Source organism: Pan troglodytes, chromosome 5 (assembly GCF_028858775.2).
Source record: "Pan troglodytes isolate AG18354 chromosome 5, NHGRI_mPanTro3-v2.0_pri, whole genome shotgun sequence".
Lineage (NCBI taxonomy): Eukaryota > Metazoa > Chordata > Mammalia > Primates > Hominidae > Pan > Pan troglodytes.
Genome location: NC_072403.2, coordinates 15,851,961 through 15,875,720, shown reverse-complemented (window position 1 = coordinate 15,875,720; position 23,760 = coordinate 15,851,961). Strand labels below are relative to the sequence as shown.

Sequence of the window (23,760 nt, the reverse complement as noted above, 5' to 3'; positions counted from 1 at the left end):
TAGGGATCCATAGTGGTAGAGAAATCCTGGATTAGGGTAATAACTGTGACCTTAAATTTACCTTGAGACCACTATGGCCATTAGAAATACACATGTACAAAAATTTGTAATAAAAACAACATAAGCACTTGTGTTAAGTGCATAATTCAAATTGTCTGAGCAAATATGTGATGAGAATTGTTTTTCCCAGTAGTGCACGTAGCCTAGATTATTTTAGAAGTGATATTGTATAAAACTGTTTACATTGTTCTCATTTATAGCTGTTTTTCCCTTAAGATGGAAAACAAGTGCTAAATAAAATTGATAGACCATTTATAATTTTTTTTTTGCTTTGAGACATTTAAACAATTATTAAGAAAAAGAAAATATATAGGAAAATCATTTTCTTTAGGTTTATTGAACTGACCTGGATTTGTGTCTTCAGAAACCATTGGGGTCCTAAGTGATTTGAATCTCTTTCATTGATTTGGAAGGCTAAAAATAAATCCTCAGGAAAGCATCCTTTTTACTGAAATACAGAAATATTTTATATAGATATTAGATGTATGAAATATTTGGTCAGTTTATAAAAATAAGTTTGTTTCCTTTCCTCTTTTTTTTAAAACAACAACAAAAACAAAACCAGAAACAAACAAACAAAAAAATGGAACAGCAGAGTTCCAGGACAATGTTTATCCAGTTGGAGAAGGAGCATTTTAATGAAACATTTGAGTTTTGGAAACGTCAGCAGAATAAGAAAAAACTTTTTTTTTTTTTCCTCAGAGGAACTGACTACCCCCAGGTAATCAGACAGATTTGCCCAGGAAATTAGCAGAATATCTGTTTGTGTTGTCTTTTCTGTTTCTGTTAATGCTAAAATTGATGCCAGTGGTGACGCTTAACTCTTAAGCATAGTTATTTTTATATTGTCGCTTCAAATCCACGTTAATGAAACCTCCAATGTATGATTTTGCAAACAATGTTTTATAAAATCTGCCATAGGTCATTGAAGAAATAATCTTTGTAAGAATTATTTTAACATCCAGAGACATTACTATTCCAGTTCATTGATGACAGACGGATTCATACATTTAAACCAGTGGGTTTATATGTCATTGAAATTTATATGCCTTTAAAATAAAAATGTGAGCACAAGAATCTATATGATAGTAAAAAGGATGCTTAAGAATCTTAGAGTCATAGAAATGGTAAAACTGGAGATGATATAGGTGATTTTTTAGGGGTCCAATGACTTTCTTAATATAAACATCGCTACGTAGTTAAAAAAAAAAACTGGGAAAGACTTCAGTTTTCCATTAATGATGCAGTCAGTGTCTAAGCAGTTGGTCAGATTACCAAATTGTACCTACCTCTGCTTAAATAGTACATAAAAATTTCAAAAGGACTTTTTTTTTGCTACGAGAATATGAAGTTTCACTATATCAATTAAATTCCATATAAATTTCAAATTTCATTTGGCCACCATTTTAGCTGGAATTCAATAGTTCCACTTTTATTTTTATTTTATTTTTTTGAGTCTTTTTTTATTTTTTTGAGTCTTGCTCTGTCGCCCAGGCTGGAGTGCAGTGGCACTATCTCGGCTGACTGCAACCTCCACCTCCCAGGTTCAAGCCATTCTCTCGCCTCAGCCTCCCAGGTACCTGGGACTACAGGCATGCACCATGATGCCTGGCTGATTTTTGTATTTTTAGTAGAGATGGAGTTTCGCCATGTTGGCCAGGCTGGTCTTGAACTCCTGACATCAGGTAATACACCCTCCTCAGCCTCCCAAAGTGAATAGTTGCAATTTTAGTATAAGAAAAATTTTACTAGAAAAATTTCTCATGATCTTAGTGTTTTATGCTTTCGGCATATGTTTTCTATGCTTAGTATTTTATGCTTTTAGCATAATTTAGATTAGTCTTTAATCTCCAAATAATTTCATTTAGAATTTCTTTTGGACACTTTGTGTTTGCTGTCAAAAACAATTTAATAGGAAATAAGCTTTCTTGGACCTTCAGCAAGTTGCTTTAAAAATTTAAATCAAGTTAAAAAAATTAACAAGAAAATAAGCTTTCCTTAGCTTTTATCAGAATAATTGACCAAAAACCCAATATAAAAAGAAAAAAAAATGGGAAGTCCTGAATCCTTTGCTTCACGAGATAGATTTTGTCTATAAGTTACAAGATTTTTTAGAAAAAAGATTATTTTGTTTAAACTAAACCCAATAATCCATTATATTGATTTTTTCGTATTGAAGTATGTTTCAGTGTGATGAAAGACACTATTACCAGAATGAGCCCTTAAATACAATACATACATATAAGTAATCTTAGATCCATGAAGGACATGAATTGTTAAATGAATGAAGGCAAAATTGGAAAGATTGGAGGGGTGATTGATGTCTAAGATCAGGTACTTCATAATTTGAAAGGCAACTTTCCAAACTGTACACATTAACTTATTTACATGTAAGGTAATGTTGTCAAGCTTCAAACTAGCAGGAAAGAAACCCTACTTTGATATGACTTTTGGGGAACTTTTAAATATGAGGAAAAACAATGTACTTATACTTAGCCTTTGAATTACTGCAATTACTTACGTACTGGAAGCATCTTCCTGTTTAGAAGTTAGGGACACGCTTCAGCTCCTTGAGGATTCTAGGTCCAGTGAGCAAACGATGCATGAATGCCTTGGGGTACTGTGGGATAAAGCCTGGCAGCGGTTAGCCACTCCACAGCACTCCAGTGGTTTGCAAGTCAAAGTGCCTCATAATTTACTGTGAGGGAGGGCCTTAAGGGAAGAAAGAATATGGCTCAATTAATTAGAACTTGTTAGCAAACTTCAACTGTTATCCAATTTAGATTTTCAAATCACCGATATATCAAATACCCACAAGATTTGGGAAGGAAGGAAGAACAAGCAGTTGAGAAAGCTAATTTGTCCAACATGGTACCAGTTCTTGAATATTCTGTTAGCAGCTGACCAATTTTCACATATTAGCCTTTCTATAAAGAAGAAGAAGACGGCCATACACAGTGGCGCATGTCTGTAATCCCAGCACCTTGGGAGGCTGAGGTGAGAGGATCACTTGAGTCCAGGAGTTTGAGACAAGCCTGGGCAACATGGCAAGATTTCTCCCTCTACAAAGAATAAAAAAGTTAGCTGGGCATGTTGGTGCATGACTGTGGTCCCAGCTACTTAGGTGGCTGAGGCAAGGGGATTGCTTAAGCCCAGGAGTTTGAGGCTCAAGGCTGCAGTGAGCTATGATGGTGGCACTGCATTCAAACCTGGGTGACAGAATGCGACTCTGTCTCAAAAATTAAAAAGAAAGAAAAATTAAAAAAAGAAAAATGGTATAAATTTTTCTTCTATCTCTGAATTTCTGTTTTTAATTATGTTGTTACTCGTATGCCTTTCAGTTTGGGATTCTGAGTAAGATTAATAATCTTGATGACCACCTATAGATGCCTATGAAAGTCTAATATTAATTAATTAATTATTGAATATTATCTGGAGCTTTATAAAAGGTTTTGATTTGTTATCATTATATCTTCAAAGTGGCTATGGTTGGTATTTAGAAAAGTTAATGATTCTTTATGATTATATGGTTATTTACCAAGATGTTATTCTTATTTGAATAACATCTTCTCTGTTCCTTAAGATTTTAAGTCAAATCTCTTGTTTTCATGGCATGAAATCATATTGCCATCAAATAATGTGTATGCAACATAGAATTTTTTCAATAACTTTGGCACATATTTTCCTTATTTTTCCCCAGTTATGCTTTGGCCAAGATTTCTAGGAGAATGTTAGATAATCAGATTCATGATGGATATCCAAGTCACAGTTTGCGTTTTTGTGACTGGTTTTTTATTTGTTTGGTTGTTCTGTGTTGTTGTGTTTGATATTTAGTAAAGTGAAGACAGTTTAACATAACTGGTTTTTTGGTTGTTTTTTGGCTGTTGTTTTGTTTTGATATTTAAGAGTTAGTTATCTTAAACTAAGTCTTCATTGTACTAATTTTTTTGAGACTGGATAAAGAAAATGTACATGTACACCATGGAATGCTGTGCAGCCACAAAAAGGAATGAGATCATGTCCTTTGCAGGGACAAGGATGAAACTGGAAGCCATCATTTTCAGCAAACTAATGCAGAAACAGATAACCGAACACTGCATGTTCTCACTCATAAGTGGGAGTTTAACAATGAGAACCTATGGACAGAGGGGGGGAACATCACACACCAGGGCCTGTCGAGGGCGGGGTGAGGCTAGGGAGAACATCAGGAGAAATAGCTAATGCATGTGGGGCTTAAAACCTAGGTGATTGGTAAGTGCAGGAAACCAAATGACACTCAGATATCTATGTAACAAACCTGCATGTTCTGGACATGTATCCTGGAACTTAAAGTTAAAAAAAAAAAAAAGCTATTTTTTTGGTTGTTTTTTGTTGTCATTGCTTTGTTTTGATATTTAGTACAATGAGGCCTTAGTTTAGGATAACTATTTTTTATCATTAAGAAATATTCTTGTATTTTTAGTTGCCTTTTATTTACAAAATATTTGTAAATCAACTTTATAAAAATAGTATTTGGAATTTAGTATGGTGCAGTGTGTTTAGATTTGACATTGTCCCTATTCTTCTATATTCTAGTGTAGTCCCCTGATTTCTACTTATGTTTTTATATTTATGTAGACTTTCTGGCCCTATGGACCTTTAAGCTAGAGATACTTGTATTGGATTTTCAAAGTGGGAAAAATATGACGTTTTCCCAAAATTATTTATAAAGTTCATAGGAATCAAACTTAATTTTATTTTTCCAGGCTTCATGGCTTTAAAAAGAATACTATTCAGGAGAATGTCCTCTGTGGTAAAATTTTGGTGTATGGTTGTAATCATAAAATACAAATTGTTTAGTTATTTAGTTTATAGTATATTACAGAAAACACAGTTATCGGTGAGGAAAAGCTGAGCTGAAGCAGGTGGATTTACAGGAAAAGAACAAGAATGGGACCAAAAAAAAAAAAAAAACTCCCGAGAAACACACAAATGCATTAGGTTTTTCTTCCTCTCTAGCTAATGTAGCTGATTTGAAAGGAAGTGATTGCTTCGTTGAGTCAAGGCACTTCGATGATTGTTACTAACCTTCCTCTGGTGGGCAATTTCATTCTCACTCTTATAGCCCCCAAGGAACTGCATGGGTGCACACTAGAGGGTTTCCTGACCAAAGTTCATGTACAGTGTAATTTAAGTAAAAGCCCTGATTATGTTCTGTGCTGCTCTGAGTTAAATGATAGGAAAACCTGATACGTGTGGAAGGGCAGAAGGCAAGTGCGTGTGTTTTCCTCTCCTAGTTCAATAAAAGATAGCACGAGAAATGAATTAACTAATGCGATTCTAGACATTAAACAGCTAATACTGGGAAGTTGGAAGCAAAAATGGAGTATCAAGAGTATTGACAGGACCAATTTACTGATTGATTGGTTTATATATCACATCGGATTGCTTCAGTGTAGAACCATACTTCAACATATATATGTGTATACACACACACATGGGATTGGCATATATTCATCTGAATATTACAAGGAGTTAAATATCAGCCATATTAAAATCTATCGTATTTATATTGCTAAATGCCCTACTTTGAATTTCTCAGTGGGTCTGTTAATTTTCCTGTGAGATGATTTTAGATATATCCAAAAGCATACTCTGAATGATTAGGACATTTTAGGAATTGATTCTATTAGCAATCTACCTTCTGGTAATATACACCATATCCTTAAGACTCTCCTACTTTATTAAATCCTGATCCCACCCAATGAAAGGCAGCAAAAGGAGCTACTGTTATGATGGAGTCCATTGTTTCTAAATTTATAACAGGTTCCATATGTTTACTCTTCTAAATTCTACCTGCTGTGTTTAAATTATTGGTTTATTAATTCAAGGACTAGCAATAGAAAGAAACAATCATTTTAATATTTGAGAGTGTTTTTATTTGATTCATAGGCTGATTTATGTTATGCAAGCAATTAGAAGAATAGCTTATGAAAATAATAATAAATACATTATAGCTTTACTTTCTCAATTGTCTTGAAAGCATAGTGGCTTAATCCTAAGTGGCATCCTTGTTTGAAACAAAGGTAGAGGCAAGAGATGCAGCCCCCACCCCTTCCTGGGGGTCTGACCATCCTTACCTGGCACTATTTTTTCTCATCACTTTTCACTATCTAATAAACTATAAAATATACATATTTATTGTGCTTATTCTTCCACTCACAGAATGTAAGCTCTGTGAGGAGAAGGATTTTGGGGTATTTCATTTTACTGCTATAGTCCCATAATAAGCACTCAGTAAGTATTGGTTGAGTGAATGAATGAATATGAAACATCGGAAGGTGACACTGTACAACAGTGCACTAAGAATTTCAGCAAAAGCATTAGTTAACATTGATTTAGGGGCTAGTGAAGAAGTTTGGGTTCCCTTATTCGCTTTATTAAATTGTAGCTTTAGGAGGCCAAGAAAAGTTGAGGAACATCTACCAACAAATTGTGCTTCCCATGACTTTATGCCCTTGAGTCTTTTCTCCTTTGCCTAGATGTCAAAAATTTCTTTCCCCTGTATTTCTGACTGGCTAATTCCTAATCACCTTTCCAAAAACTTATTTCCAGTAGCCATTCCTCCAAGAAGTCTTCTTTGACACCCCCAATATGGGGTAGATGCTTCTCTGATATTCTCAACCAGAATTCCATTCTTTAAATCATACTGGATTGTATATGTTTAGCTTCTTTCCTCTCCTCTGCTCTGAAGGCAGGGGTCATAGTTTTCTTGTTGTTGTTGTTGTTGTTGTTGTTGTGTTGGTTTTTAAAATTCAGACAGTGCTCAGTTCCTAGAAGGCACTCAATTAAAAATAAAAGTGTGGGGGTAGGTGGTGATGATGGGGAGGAGAGATGGGATGGGGGAATAGAGAAAAAATAGGAATAAAAGGTGATGAAAGGTTAATTAATCAAGAAAGAACAGCTAACCAATGAAAGGATTCGGGTATTACAATAGGTTTCCAAGAGAAGTTTATTTAACTAAGGAATTCAGATCATACTATAAGCCAGGTAATATTCTAGGCACTGTGGGTGCTGCAGTGAGCTAAGAGAGAATGTCTTTGCATTCACAGAGGTTATATTTTAGTGGGGAAGACAGACAATAATTGAGTATAAACTGTATTTGTAAAACGATGCTTAACAGAATGTAAAATTAATATAAAATGCATTTAAATTATAAAAATACATAAATTATAGATTTGTATTACAGTATAGAACTTGGGGATGTTTAAAGGACTTCAGAACTAAGAGTGTCAAAGCTGTCTCTTTGCTCAAGTGACCTCAGAATTCTTTCCTTGTAAAATGCTGTACATGGGATCCCAGAATGGGAAACCCAAAATGAATCCCTCCAGGAGTGGTATTTGTAACTTAATACGTGTACATCAACCCACATGAAACGCAGAAGGAACAATCTGTATAGACCTTAAAGGGCCCTGCTTCCAGTTGTGTGTGGAGGCATCAAACTCTGAAGGGAAATGGTGGTCTGGAAGGCTCCCAGGAGGGTGCAGGCCTGATTCATGTGCAGCTGGACAAGACCCCAACTTCTCCACTGACAACAGGGAAGCAAATGGTTTGAGAACCTAAAAACTAAATACACTACTGTAGACTTTTCGTTAAATATGACTTAACTTTTTTCACCCTCCAAGGTTTTGATTATCTTGCTAACATTTACTAGTCAGTTATAGAAGACAAATAATTTGAGTTTTGTATTGGATTGGAGAAGCTTCCAGACTATGGGTACCAGTAGTTGATTGACAATATAAGGACTATGCTACCATGCTTGTGCTAATATAGGTGAATTATTTTACCAGCATATGGAAGGGCATAGTTAGAGTATCACAGTGCTTTGTGGTAGAGAAAAAGAAAAAACAATTACAGTGAATGAGGAAGAATGGTGTTATTGCAGTACATAAGACTTTGATTACATACCGCCAAGATTCATATCAGCCTAGTAGTTGTTGACAAATAAAGTAACAAAAATGAAACTCATTTATTTTTTGCTTATTGAGACCTCAAGGTAAAGCAGATTTTCAGTTTTTGTACTTGCTGCATTGATAGAACAGAGACCGCCACAAAAATGTGTCAGCCTAGAAATAGAAATTAAACCTAGGTTCACATCAAAATTTCATTTAGCCTTGGAAAAGGAGCTGCTGTTTGGATTACTTTTGATCCTAAAACAAATATACTAAAGAATATCACAGTATACCTGATATGTATTAACCCTTCCCGGCAAACGATACTTTCAAAGTGGTTTTCATTCTACAAGGCTTTATTTCTTTTGCAATGTTTGAGGCAACTTGAATTATCGTCAGAGTAGGGTTCATTTTGCTGAATGCAAATTACTAGCCACAGACATATACATTTCAGTCTGCAGGAAGTATGCAACTAGATTTGGAAAATTAATAGCAGATCTTTTCCTCTATTACAAAGTTATACCTCATGCTACAGTTTGGTCATGAAGATAAGGACAGAGTAAGTGGGAGACGTGATGTGAGAAATTTTGGTTACTGGTGTTGAGATTGTTGATGCGTGTGGGATAGATTTCTGGCTAAGTCATTTGTATCTTCCCTTCATGTCACTGAAGTTGACATAAGAAAGATCTATAAGCAAGCCTGTCTTTTTTCTTTTCCTTCCTTCCTACTTTTCTCCCTCCCTCTCTCCCTTTCTTTCTCTCTTTCTTTCTTTTCACCCAACTAGCAACATGTACATTCTGCTGTAGTTTGTCATAATTAAGATAGTAAAATTGCCTGTGGAATTCTGGACGCAACAACATGATACACTTAGTAAAATATAAGTAAGTAAATATAATCATCAGTGAGTTCTACACATCATTATAATCCAACTATTTCCATGTCATGAGTATATCCTAAAAATAGTTTGGCTTAAATTTTTTTTTATTATTCTAAAGTCTACATTTGATAATTTTCTCATTAACTTTTTAGCAACAGAAAGATAGCATGAACTTGTTTCTTGAATTACCTTTTCTGACCTTTTGCAAGATGATAATTACAAAAAAGGGAGGCCTGGAAGACTTGTAAAAAAGTTAAGCTTATAAAAGAGCTAAAATGGTCCTTCTTTGCTGGTGTCGATTTCAAAATTAACATTTTGGTTCATGTGCTTCTAATAATCACTGACCCTTACCTCATGTACTTTCCACAGGAAATGAATACGGCAGAAATTACTTTGACCCACTGATGGATGAGGAAATAAACCCAAGGCAGTGTGCGACGGAGGTCAGCAGAGAAGGTGAGCTAGAATTAAGTATGTAATTTTTGTGTCAGAATATTCTTTTCCATTCATGAAAATGAGGTGACAAAGATCACACATGCAGTTCCATTTAGATTTTGCAGCTTACAATTTAAATGGTAAGTTTTAACCACTAACAACATGATGGGCAGCGAAGGTAATTTTTCATCAAGGACAGTGGGCTGGTCAGATGGAAGAAGCAGCGACGTGCTTTCATCTGATGCTACTGTGAGCAGTTTGATGCCATCATAAGGCCCGTGTATGTGTCTGAGGAGCGTCATCACCTTCAAATGTATCTCTGCTTTTTGAATTTAAAATGAGCATTCTTCAACAAGTTGCATCTAGCATGTGAGATTTCCATATCCTGTGATGACTGAATTTCTTTCCTTGAATTCATGGAACCACCACCTAACTTTTGAGAATTACGAAGGGGAAGTGACATGATAACAATTTCCTCTTCTATAATCTCGAATACTAGTTGCGGTTCTAAAGTAATAATTCAAAATTGCTCAAGTGCATAATATTATGCATATTTTATAGTTTACAAAATAGGGTTTTTATAAAGGTTATTGATGAGATATTGACAATGACAAATGTTACTTAGAATCAGCTGCAGTCCAGATCATATCCCACCAGTGGGTGCCAGACATTGAGTCTGCACCTTTTAATAAAAGACTAGGGTAAATTCTCACAAAAAGGACTCAAGCATAGTGCAAAGGTTATTTTATAAAGTAGCTCTCAATAACCTATTTTTAAGAGATGCAGAATCCACAGATATTATCAAAAGACCTATGTGCAAGATAAGACAAGGACTTAGTCTCAGAGTCAGTTTTCACTGGTAGCTCAAAAGCCAGGGTGGATGTGAGGCTGGAAAAGTTCAACCTTCTATTTACCCAAACACACTTGGAGGGTAAGAGACAATTCTAGTGATTTCTGGGGAGGGGTGTTGATTGAATTACCACTGAAGTCTTTTAAATTTCTTAGGAATCACAATATATAGTTATATTTGGTGGAATGTTTAGAATGCAAGGACTCCCTAATTTGGGAAAGGTGACTTAATAAGTTGTGTTCAATGAATAAGGAATGGTTCTAACTACAGACAGGTAAGTTTTATGAAATATTGCTGGTCACCTTTTCCCCTTCCCTAGTCAGTTGTTATTGTCAGACTCCCACAGCTAACATGGGGTCCCCTGTTTCAGAGCAGGAAGCTCTTTCTGTGTATTTACCCGCAGCCAGCTCTGTGCTGGTGTGTGCTGCGGGAGATGGGGGCTGGCCCTCTTGCCAGCTGTGGCTTCCACCTTTCTACTGAGTCTCGTTTCTAATGAGCTCCTTCGCGATTGTTTATTTCCTCCACTTCCTTCTAATTGTCTTCCCGCTCTTTCATCTCTTCTGCTTTCATTATTTCCCCTCATTTCTTCCTCAGTGTTTTTTCCCTCTTCTTTCTGAAGTTCCTTCTTAACTACAAGGTGCATTTTATATATATTGGAAACAGTTTTTAGATTTATTTTGAGACAGGATCTCACTCCCTTTACCCAGGTTGGAGTGCAGTGACATGATCACGGCTCCCTGCTGCCTCAACTTCCTGGGCTCGGGTGATTGTCCCACTTCAGCCTCCCGAGTAGCTGTGACTACAGATGTGCACCACTACACCCAGCTAATTTTTTGTTTATTATTATTATTTTTTTAGTTGAGATGGAGTTTCACCATGTTGCCCAGGCTGGTCTCAAACTCCCGGGCTCAAGCAATCTACCTGTCTCGGCCTCTTAAAGTGCTGGGATTACAGGGGGTAAACCACCATACCTGGCCTTTAGATTTCTTTTTCTCTCAAAATAGGTAAGGATTTATGTATCTTCATTTCATCTGTCCAGGCTCTTTGTTTCTCATGCTATGGCTTAGGAACTCATGGTTGAAAAACAGGCTTTCTCCATTCTCCTAGATTTTCTATAAGTTATGTTTTGTTACCCTGGAACCCTGTGTATTCACATGATATAAATGAGATGCAATGGGCCAAATGTGACTGGTGAAAGATCAGTCTCCTCTATATTTCTGCCACCTTCTAGGGTGTTTCCATGAACCAAAGGCCCATTCCTAATAGCTAAGCCCTACTCTGCTTATGGTATCAAGAAAAGAAAATATAATGGAAACTCTATGAGGGAAGGAATTCTATGCGTCTTATTCATTGGTTGCTGTATATTCAGCACTTAGTGTCTCACACATAATATGTATGTGATACATATTTGCCCAAAATCCAATGAATAATGTAGAGTCCTGCACTTTTATATTAACCCATAAACTTCATGTGACCAGATACTAGATCTGTCAAGATTAGTCTGATATTCATCATACAGTGAGCTCCATTTTCTAACATTCCATTATCAAAGATAACAAGTTCACATCAGATATTTGAAAATATTTTTGGGGAAAATAAGTAATTGCTCTCTGACAAGGGTGTTTTGTGATGTGCTAACTTTCCCTGGATCATATCTGACTCTCTATAAACTACTGTCATGATAGATTGGCTTTAAATTGTCCAGTTTCACCAGTGGAAATTAGTTTTTGTAAATCCACTTAAAGGGCCCTATTTCCAGAAATATTATAATATATATAAAAATAAATATATAAAATATAATATATAAATATATATAATATATAACATAATTCTCTATTATATATTGTCACTTGTAATATATAAGTAATATATAATATAATAATATAGTAATATTATACTACATTTTTAAAAAGAGGACTTATTTGGCTAGGTATGGTAGCTTACACCTGTAATCCCAGCACTATGGGAGGCCGAGGCGGATGGATCACCCGAAGTCAAGAATTCGAGACCAGCCTGGACAACATGGTGAAACCCATCTCTACTAAAAATATAAAACTAGCTGGGCATGGTGGCATGCACTTGTAATCCCAGCTACTTGGGAGGCTGAGACAGGAGAATCACTTGAACCCAGGAGGCAGAGGTTGTAGTGAGCTGAGATTGCACCATTGCACTTCAGCCTGGGAAACAGAGTGAGACTCTGTCTCAAAAAAAAAAAATGACATATTTGAGGTGGGATCAAGTATTCACAGTCACTTGGGGTTTCTTCTGATAATGGCTTCCACTGTGAATTCCTTCAGTGTAAAAACACAGCTATTGACCAAAAGCCTTTTATTGGCCAGTTTTGAGATTCAGTCCCATTGTCCAAGTGGTGGCAAAACATGAAACATCTCAATCGTATGACAATATCTTTCAGAGTTGTAATAGGAGAACAGAAGAAACAAGAAGATGCGGGTACGCAGAAAGAGAGCTCAGCTCAGTGCCCCCTGATAAGATGAGTCCTCAGCCTTGAGTCTGCAATTCATAATGTCCTCTTTTTCTTTTTGCTTGGTACTCACACCTGCACCGTTACTCCATTTAGGGGTCAACCAGTGCTAATTAGCAATCTTTCCACTTTCTCTGTGGCATGAAGTTAGAGGTTACGCAGACACATAACATCAGAGCTGCTGGGAGGGTCCCAGAGAGGGGCAGTCTGAAGCAAGCTGCAGTTCACAGCATTTCGTGTGGCAGAATTTTGGGAACACCCCAAAAGTCTTGCTTGCACCCATCTATCTTCACTTTGGTTGAGGTGTTTTTGTTTGTTTTTTTACAGGCTGGAGTTGCAGTGGCATGATCTCAGCTCACTGCAACCTCCATCTCCCAACCTCAAGTGATCCTCCCACCTCAGTCTCCTGAGTAGCTGGGACTACGGCACACGCTACCATGCCTGGCTAAATTTTGCATTTTTTGTAGAGACGGGGTCTTGCTGTGGTGTTCAGGCTGGTCTCAGACTTCTGGGCTCAAGCAGTCTGCCTGCCTCAGCCTCCCAAAGTGCTGGTATTATGAGCCACTGCAGCTGGCCTGGTTGAACTCTGTTCTTATATTTATTTGTTTATAATCTGTACTTTACTTCCAAAACAATTTGAGGTAGCCTACAATAGAAACAGAAATGCACATAATTATAGAAAAGTTCAAGTAAAGATGAAGGGGGGATTTGAGAACACCTGCAAAAAACACAGGACAATATTGTTACCATAATTAAGCACTCATTTTTACATTGAGCTTCCTGGAAGTAATGGTATAAAGAGAAAGATCATAAGTAGGTTACTTCCTATGTTTAATAGAAATTATACTCTATTTTCAGTGTAAATAACCCACCACCACCATGATTTTTTTACACTAATTTTGGAAGGGTAATATGATGTTCATTTGTATATGGTGGAGAGTAGAAATCGCAAAATACTTTATTATTAATTACCATTAAATGCCTTTTACTTAATATAGAATACAGATTTCAGTGCTACTATGTAGTAGGTGCATAACATTTTATTATTTTCCAATTTTGCATATGACCTGATGTAGGTAATAATAGCTTGTGGACTAGTCAGAGTTCTCCAAAGAGGGATAACCACCTGGATGACCTTTTTGACCCTCTTCCAGAATAATGTTTTAATAATGTGTGTGTGTGTGTGTGTGTGTGTGTATGCATGTGTTTTGCAGGGGGTGACGACATGGCCTTAATGCTTTAAATTCACAAAAGAAGTTAGAATCCCTGTATTTCCTACTATATTGCAATAGCACATATAAAATAATCCAGAACCATCTAACTTTGTTGTTCCTTATAATAAATAGTAAAAAAAAAAAAATGATATATAGAGAGTAGCTAATGGAAAACACTCATTCATTTTGATCACTTGTGTATTCTATTGTATGTTTTAACAAACAAAAATGGGTTATTCTGAAATGATTCTTGAGTAATAGATGGCATAATTCATTGAACATGAGATCAGTTTTAATGGAGAAGTATCCTATTATGCATGCCTTGCAATATACATTTTAAAATCATTGTTCTAATGATATTTATTTATAAAAGGGTTTTCTTTTTCAGAACAAGGCAGCATATTGAGTAGAAATTGTGTCTATGAACCAGAATATAACTAAATAGCCATAATGATTAATAATTTCTTTTTGTAATTATGTTTGCATATCTATAAATTAATTGATGAGAAAGTTATCATGCACATGTTCTTTTAACACTCCCACAAGATGACGATAGAATTTTCTATAATCGATTAACGAAGCTTTTTGATGACAGCAGACAAGGAGAACCCCAAGGTAAGAGACCAATTATCTTCAATCTTTTGTTTTAACATTAGTTGTAAATTGATTGAAATGGTTTCTTGCAAATGCTCACCTATCTTTTCTAAATATAACCATTCACTGAAAACCTACGTGAGCTTTTGATTGTTGTAGATATTTAAATGTAGCTGAAGTTTAGGGGAAAAGTAATTATGACCCAATTTCATATAATTGCATACAATTTATAACCCTAAATGGTGAAAATGATTTAAGATTTACTGTTGAAGGATCTTAAAATGGCATACAGCATACTTGGATTCACTAATTTATGAGGCTATGTGCTACTCTTTTTAAAGACTGGTCTTAGCTTTTGAACAAATGCTTTGGGGTGGTAGAAGGCAAATAGTATATTGTTCTCAACCTTAGTATGGAAATTCATATTTGCAAATGTTAGGCTCTTTAAGTAAAAACTTATTTTATGTATTAAACTAAGAATTTAAAGGTAACATTTAAAAAACTCAATTCTAAATTCTTAGTTTAACACATATAAATTCATGCCAGAACCATATTATAGTTTTTACCAAAGAATTAAATATAAGTTGCTGTATATTTCATGGGGAATAATTCTATTATTATTATGTTTTTACTGTATGTGCTTAGTGCTTCTCAATCATTTTGTCTTCCTTATTATAATAACTGCTCAAAGCATATAATAGGAGAGGGCTGATCATGATAAAGTCTTCTAATAGTTATTATTTCTATTAAATTTATGCTTAGACTTCATCATTTACTAGCTGTGTGACCCTGGACCAATTAATTAACCTTTCTTTGTCGTTTTTGCCAAATGAACATATAACACCTGTCATATGGAGTGGTTATGAGGACTAAATTATTATTATATGAGCAGATGTGACACCTAGAATAATAAAGATAGTAACAGTAATCCTGCTGGTGAAAATATTAATGCCAGTTAAACATTTGAGTCCTTCCTAGGTGCCTGGAACTGTCCTAAACAGTTCTAAATAATTCACTTGTTTAAACTTCATAACAACCTTTAAAGGTTAGTCCCCATTTTTATCCCCATGTACAGTATAATACCCTTCAAAATTTTATTCCTGCTTGGGTACACCTCCCCTTTACTTTTTTGCTATCAGTTTGTGTGGTCAACCATTTATTACTTTTTGCCTTTATAAACAAAGCAAACTCAGTTTTCAAGCCACCTCATTCTGAGGGATCCCAAGTTCAAGCGGTGTATTAGAATTATCCAGAGAAGTGGAATCCAGTTGGTTTGATAATATATAGAGAGGCATTTATTTTAAGAAATTGCTTCACTCCGTAGCTGGGTTAGCAAGTCTGAAATCCTTCAGACAGGCTGGTAGGCTGGAGAATCAGGTAAGAGTTGATGTGAAATTCAGGCAGGAGTTAAAATTGCAGTCTCGCATCTGAATTCCACAGGCAGCAGTCTGGAAACTCAGGTAGGGGTTGATGTTGGAGTCTTGAGACTGAAATGCGTGGGGCAGGCCAGCAGGCTGGAAATGCAACCAGAGTGTCTACGCTGTGGCCTTGAGACTGAATTCCTTCTTCTTTGGAAAGCCTCAATCTATATGTTTAAGAACTTCGACTGATTGGATGAGGCCCACAAACATTGTGAAGAGTAATCTGCTTTACTCAAACTCTACTGATTTAAATATTAATCACATCTAAATACACCTTCACCACAACATCTAGATTGGTGTTTGGGCAAACAGGTGGGCACCATAGCCTGGTCAAGCTGATGCTTAAAATTAAGCATCATAAATGGTTATGCTTAAGTCAGGCCTTTCTGTGTTTAGTCTAACTTCTGAGTCAGCAAACCTATTGAATACCTTTTAGTGCTACTGTTTCTTTTCCATTCTGATGGCTTTTTCAGCTTGGATCCTTTGAAACCACCCAAGTCACACATTTACAGATAGCATCTAATAGATCTTTGGAAATCATTTATGGACTTACAAAAGTCTCATAGAATTTATAGAAGAGACATTTTATGAACTATTTTATACAAAAGGATGTAGCTGAGACTTAGAAAGTATGAAGTCTTATGCAAAGTAATATGGTGCATCAGGGAGCATAGAACAAGGCCAGTGGGCCTCTGGACACTAACTCAGTGCTTTCTCCAGCACGCCATCTCATTTCCTCTTGCAAAAGAAGCTCTCTTCTCATGATTCTTGTTAAAATTCTAGAATAGGAGACGTGGAAAATTTCGTATTATACCTTCCAGCATTTTTTACAGACTGGAAGAGGGAAGATCATTTTCTATTTACAGCATGCATCTGGCTAGATGAATAGATATCTTTTGTACATGATACTGTTTTCAGGTGATAGTGAAGTAAAGTAAACATACCATTCATATAAATGCTGGCATTTCTATGCAAATAAACAAGGTAGCCCAAATAAAGTGCCTCTGTGTGCAGAGCTCAGGAAATGTTCTCAGAGATCCTAAGGTGGGAAAATGAACCAAAGAGCTCTGGCTTCTTCTAAGCCTATTCATCTCCTAAACTGGTTACAGCAACACAGTGAGTAAGTGGTAAGATGTTGGAGTAAACAACATGTAATATTAACGTACAGAAAAGCACAGTATCCACATTTCAAGATATATTTGGTAACTGGGAAAAAGGCTTAAATGTATAGCTGTACTTTGTTGAGTTTGTAAACATTATGGGATAAACAAAGGTGGTGGTGGTTGTTTTTTAATCTTCAAACTTCTGTGCTTTAGTTGTTTTCCAGTACATGAAATAGAAAATAATTTGCTAGTTGGTCGATTATGAAAAAACCAAACTTTACTGCATATAAGAAAATCAGTGATTAGTCTATTGTGTGTTTAGTCAACATTAAATTGACAAAAACAAGTGGAATTCCATGTGATTTTCTTGGGGTAAACAGATGAGAGTGGCCGGGAGGAGACTCTGAATTCTGAAGCACCTGGGAGTTCCAATAAGAGTCACGAAATCCACAAAGAAGCCAGCGAAGCCACCACTGCTCACCTTGAGGAGTTCCAAAGATCTCCTCAGAAAACTATAATTCTGCTTGGAAGTTCTCCATTAGAACAGGTCAGCATTGAGTATATTGAGAAATGTAAGATAATCTCTCTTTTTCAAATGACAAGTTGAAGTGTCAGGCCTACACATGGTCTACCGATTTTGCTTACCAGCACACTGTTCCTAGAACACGCACTAGTTATGACTTCATTGAGCCATTTCCTTATTTTTTATACACATTGTAAAATGTGTAGGCAGAAGTTACGCTCCTTATCGATATCCTTACCCACCCTGGATATTGATAAGGAGCATAATTACTGCCTACACGTTTTACAAAGTGTATGAAATTTAGTTTGTACAATTTACTTTCATTATCTGGTTTTATTTTGTGTTAGAGAGCTTATTTCTAGCGTATTATGAATTACTGATAATAAAACCTGAAACCAGCATACATTTACTTGGAAAAACTAAGAAACTGCTTGGACTTGTTTGCAAAAGCACTGTATTACTACGTGAATATTCTAGCATTTCTAAAGTCACTATTTAAGGAACTTGGGCATTCTAACTGTTGTGACTTGTGCCACACAAGAGTCTTTAGCCATTAGACTATCTTGACTTCAGAGGCAATCTGATTTCTCCTCTGATTTCTGTATCTGTAGGTTCTATTTATGTGTAATGTGGCATTATGTGCTCTGACCCACCAGATAGAGAAGTGATAAAAATAAAAGAATCTTACATGTCTAGCTCCAGGCATATGTGTGTGTGTGTGTGTGTGTGTGTGTGTTGTTTTGTGAAAGGTAAGTAGATTCAGGCTAAAGAGGAAAAAATTCGTCCAATGAAAAAGACTATTATCAATGAGATCTTTTATAACAACAGGTCGCAAGTGGAGATATCATTTGCAACTTCAGAAGAGACAGGAATAGCTTAGGTGGGGGGTGGGGGGATATCCTGTAATTTGGAGTATGGAAATTCCATAAAAGTGTTTCATATCTTCCTTTGTGCCAAATAGGTCTGAATATTGTAGACACATTAAGGTTGTGTCTATTTTGAGCTTTCTCAAGCAAGTGACCCAAATTAGCAAATACAGCCTTCCTTAACAGAGCCACTTAGATAGCTCTGATAGTGGTTTGAATTGTGTTCTCCAAAAATGTGTACACCCTGGTATCTGGGAATGTGACCTAATTTGGAAATAGAGTCTTTGCAGGTATAATTAAGTTAAGGATCTCCAGATGAGATCATCCTGAATTTAGGATGGACCCTCAGTCCGATGACTGGTGTCCTTTTAAGAGAGAGGAGAGAGCGATTTGAGACTCAGAGATGTGAAGGAGGCAGAAATTGATGCATCTACAAGCAAAGGACCGCCAAGGATCGCCACAGTTGCCAGCAGCTAGGAGAGAGGAATGAAATGGATTCTCCAGAGAGTCTAAGGAAGCCCCCACCCTGATAACACTTTGACTTCAGACCTCTTGCCACCAGAACTCTGAGACAATAATTTCTGTTGTTTTCAGCTATCATGTTTGTGATAGTTTTTTTGTGGCAGCAGTGGGCAATTAATACAGTTCCTGGGGTGGTTGATCTCACTGGCTAGGCTTTACTTCACTCATGTGTTAACCCTGCCACACATCTTTATGAAGACAGGGCTCTCAAAGGACATGGAGGCGAAAAGGATGCATGGCTCTGCCTTTGCACATAACCCTTTTTAAAAACAACTGTGGCCAGGCACGGGGGCTCATGCTTGTAATCCTAGCACTTTGGGAGGTCGAGTCAGGCAGATCACGAGGTCAGGAGCTCAAGACCATCCTGACCAACATGGTGAAACCCTATCTTTACTAAAAATACAAAAATTAGCTGGGTGTGGTGGTGCTCACCTGTAGTCCCAGCTACTTGGGAGGCTGAGAGAGGAGAATTGCTCAAAGCCGGGAGGCAGTGGTTGCAGTGAGCCAAGATCACGCCACTGCCCTCCAGCCTGGTGACAGTGAGACTCTGTCTCAAAACAAACAAACAAGGCTGGGCACGGTGGCTCACGCCTGTAATCCCAGCACTTTGGGAGGCCAAGGCGGGTGGATCGTGAGGTCAGGAGATAGAGACCATCTTGGCTAACACAGTGAAACCCCGTCTCTACTAAAAATACAAAAAAATGAGCTGGGTGTGGTGGCATGCGCCTGTAGTCCCAGCTGCTGGGGAGGCTTAGGCAGGAGAATGGTGTGAACCTGTGAGGCAGAGCTTGCAGTGAGCTGAGATTGTGCCACTGCACTCCAGCCTGGGTGACAGAGCAAGACTCTATCTCAAAAACAAAACAAAACAAAACAAACAAACAAACAAACAAAACAATTGTTTTTCAGATGTGTATTGATACATTAACAGTTCATTTCCATTTTTTTTTTTTGCACCATACAGTGCCATTGTATCTGTTTCAATTTGCATCATGTTTTTGATCATGAATACGTGGATTTCTTTGGAATATGTGGCTAATATTTTTTATTTTATTTTATTTTATTTTATTTTATTTTATTTTATTTTATTTTATTTTATTTTATTTTTGAGATGGAGTCTTGCTCTGTTCCCCAGGCTGGAGTGCAGTGGTGCCATCTCGGCTCACTGCAACCACCGCCTGCCAGGTTCAAACGATTCTCCTGTCTCAGCCTCCCGAGTAGCTGGAACCTCAGGTGTGTGCCACCACGCCTGGCTAATTTTTGTATTTTTAGTAGTGATGGGGTTTCACCATGCTGGCCAGGCTGGTCTTGAACTCCTGACCTCGTGATCTGCCCACCTCAGCCTCCCAAAGTGCTGGGATTACAGGCATGAGTCACCACACCTATAGTTAATATTTTTAAATTCTCATTCTGTGCAAGATAAGTTGAGGCATTCTGTACAAGATAATTTAAATCCTCATTCTGTACAAGATAAGTTGAGGTTAATATTTTTAAATCCTCATTCTGTACAAGATAAGGTGAATGCTCACCTGCTACACTGTTGTGAGGCTATCATTCAAAGGCCAGCACAGTGTCTAGGAGTTCAACACAAGTAGAACTCAAGCCTGCATTTTTACCACTTGTTAGTGTTAGGAGACAGTCCACACATTCGGGAGAATTCAAGTCTTCTGCAGATATGACCATGATTCCCTTTAAACACTGAAATTTGTGATCCTGTTTCTTCTCCTAATCAATATGTCTTAAATTATGTGAAATTCGACCTAAACTGACTGGCTGAATAATTGCAAGAGAAATCATGTGCTGACCTGTGAACACAGATTCATATGACAGAGTCGTATGGGGGAAGGAGGCTGAGCTGGAGTCAGACCTCTGTTGGGGCCATGGCTTTGCCACTCACAGGGTGTCAGATCATAGGCAAGTTACTTAACTTCCTTGACCTCAGTTTCCTCCTCTGTAATTCACAGGAAATTAGATCTACTTCATTGCATTGTATGGAGGATGAGATGAGTCATCCATGGATACTCTTGCTCAAAGTAACTGCTGTAATCAGAAGCAGGAGGTATATAGAGAGCAAAGATTCTAAAACCCATTCTCAGGTCAGTGCTCGCAATGTTCTTATGTTCACTGTGTCGGGAAGTTCCATGAACACACAAGGCAACATCATAAGTAGGAAAAACCTTCAGATTTGGTGTTAGAACTCAGAGCTGTCATCCTTGATTCAGATATTTATGTGAACTTAAACCTCTTTGTAAAATAGCGCTAAATAATTTGAACCTCTTATGGGTGTGTGGGGATTGAGATGTGTCCAAGTACGTGGCAGTTAACGTTTTATGTTTCTTGCTACTCATTTTCTATATTTGTTGAGACCATTACCTATTCTTACTTTTTATTGCTATTGTAATGGTGAACTGATAATTACATAAGGCAAGATGTTTAAATGGAGATGCGGGCCATCCCAGCTGGGGTGAGTGTTGTTGGCTGAGTCTCTTCTCCTAAACTACTTATCTATAACTATTGATTTATATGGTGACTGGAGTGATTGCTTCTCATCCTAACATATGGCGAACCTGGGATGATAGAAGAATTCAGATTGTAAAAAGAGATGGGGCCCTTGACTAAGGTTACCAGTGGGACTGAGCTGGGAATTGTCTAGTACAGTGGTTATTATTTGAACACTCATTAGATTTAGAGATCCTGATAGTTGATGTACATCTTGGAGAAAATAAAAAGAGAAAAATCTCATATATATGTCTATTGCATAGCGAAAGGATGCTGTTAGTAAACTTGGTGAAATTTGAGTATCCAAGCACATCTACTGTGGGACCACCAGTTTTTTTCCCGTAGACAGAGTAGAACATAGAAAAATGAAGAGTTTGCCTTCTCACTTTGCAAAAGTATTGTGTGTGGTTGTGTATGTGCATGTCTGTGTATATGGTTGTGTGGGTGCATGGATGTCTATGCCTATATGGTTGTGTCTTTGTGTATGTGTGTGTGTGCATGAACGTGGCTGTGGATGTGTGTGTTGGGGCAGAGAGTGTTGCAGAGCCCAGTGGGACTGGCATCACTGAATTCCCAAGTATCCAGCATAGAACTGATGAGAAAATCACTCTGGAGTCGACCTTTAGTTAGCAGGGGTGACAGCAATGTCAGCAGTGATGTAATCATTCCTGAAGCTATAGGAAGCATCAGCCAGGACTAATATGTGAGCTAATGTAAGTCACCCACTGAGGACTCCAGAAGTACCTGGAGAAGAAGAACTTCTCTGCTGGCTGAGATCTCATGATAAAGGCAGACGTAAGAGCCCATGAAATCTGGCCTTAGGTAAGACGAATGTGATAGGTGAACATGATAACCACAACACTACAGAAACTTAAAAAAATCTGGTCACTTAATGTGACCACTTTTTATTGCACAGGTATCAGTCTACATGGGATAGGCGGGTTCTGTAAGTATCTTGAAAAGGTGCTGTGGCTGATGCTTCCTGTCTAAGGCCATCAAGGCAGCAGGGTATCACCTGACATGGTTTGGGCCTGTATCCCCACCCAAATCTCATCTCGAATCGTAATCCCCACATGTCAAGGGAGGGACCTGGTGGGAGGTGACTGGATCATGGGGACGACTTCCCCCATGCTGTTCTTGTGACAGTGAGTGAGTTCTCACAAGATCTTGTGCTTTAAAGGGGTTTGGCAGTTCCCCTCAGCTCTTTCTCTCTCTCATGCTTTGACATCATAAAACACGCCTTGTTCTCCTTCACCTTCCAACATGATTGTAAGTTTCCTGAGGCCTCCCCAGCCATGTGGACCTGTAAACCTATTAAACATTTTTTTCTTTGTAAATGACCCAGTCTCAAGTCTGTCTTTATAGCAGTGTGAAAATGGACTAATACAGTATCCCAGAACATGATGAGAGTAGAAGGAACAAAACCAAGAGTGAGGAGGATGAGAGGGGAAGTGGGGAGGTAGCACTCTCAGAGTCAGCTGACAGCATCCCACTTCAAGGGCCATCCAAATGATGAAATATCATTTTTATTCTCATCATAGGACCAATTGAGTTGCCTAAGTATAGAAAGCTACTTTAGAAATATTTGCGCTGACTTTTTATATCCCACTGACATTGGAAAGCTTGTAAGAAAGATTTTATGAAATGACTTAGGTCTGAAAATTATCTAGTAAAGAATAAAATTAATTGATTAAGTGCATAGTTTTAATAAATTTAGTCACAGAGGAAATTATTGTTTTTCAAATATGTATTTAATTAGAAATAAAATAATTTTATTTTGCATGTTAGCTACCAGGAGGAAATGTTTTCCTGGACATTCCCTAATGTCTACTGTGTGCTATGTACCTGTTCCTAATCAGTTGCAGATAACTAGGTTTTCCTCTGAATTTTAATTGTGAACAATCCATACATTTAGTTTATTCAATTAGGAAACCATGATTTAAGGAGGGTTTTTTTGTGATTAATGAGTAGTGTTTTTTAAGGTTTTGTCTTGATTTAATAAATAAAATGTAGCATTTAGGCTAATGGTGGAATAAATATGCTAGCCCAGACTAAGTAGATGCCAGAGAAACATTCTGAAAAAAAACTAGTATATACTGGCAGTTAACCCTACTTTTCCAAACTCTTCATAACTTCCTGGTATTTGGCAGTAGGTGTGACTCAAATCTAACATTGTGAAGTGAGTGAATGTCAAGTTTGAGATCAGATACTTGGATATAGGAGAAATTTTAAAATGCAAAATCTGTAATAAAATCTATGTAAATTCAAGATGAATTTCATAAGGTACTTTAACAGATTAATCATTATATTTTCTGTAAGCCAGAAACATATATTCTACTCTGTGGTTAGTATAGAAAACATTTTGGAGGGAAAATTGATTTTCAAA

General features: G+C 37.1%; 1 protein-coding gene across 1 annotated transcript in view; it reads left to right on the top strand.

Annotated features, from left to right (window-relative positions):
* The window catches only part of LOC750751 (orofacial cleft 1 candidate gene 1 protein), a 76,796-nt gene extending 53,711 nt beyond the window's left edge, over positions 1-23,085 (top strand). Inside the window, exons 5-7 of the mRNA XM_016954880.2 lie at positions 9,238-9,324; positions 17,348-17,514; positions 20,840-23,085. Of these exons, the coding sequence (XP_016810369.2) occupies positions 9,238-9,324; positions 17,348-17,514; positions 20,840-21,070 (485 nt within the window). The 3' untranslated portion in view covers positions 21,071-23,085. The remainder of the gene's footprint in view (positions 1-9,237; positions 9,325-17,347; positions 17,515-20,839) is intronic.
* Positions 23,086-23,760: the final 675 nt, after the last annotated feature.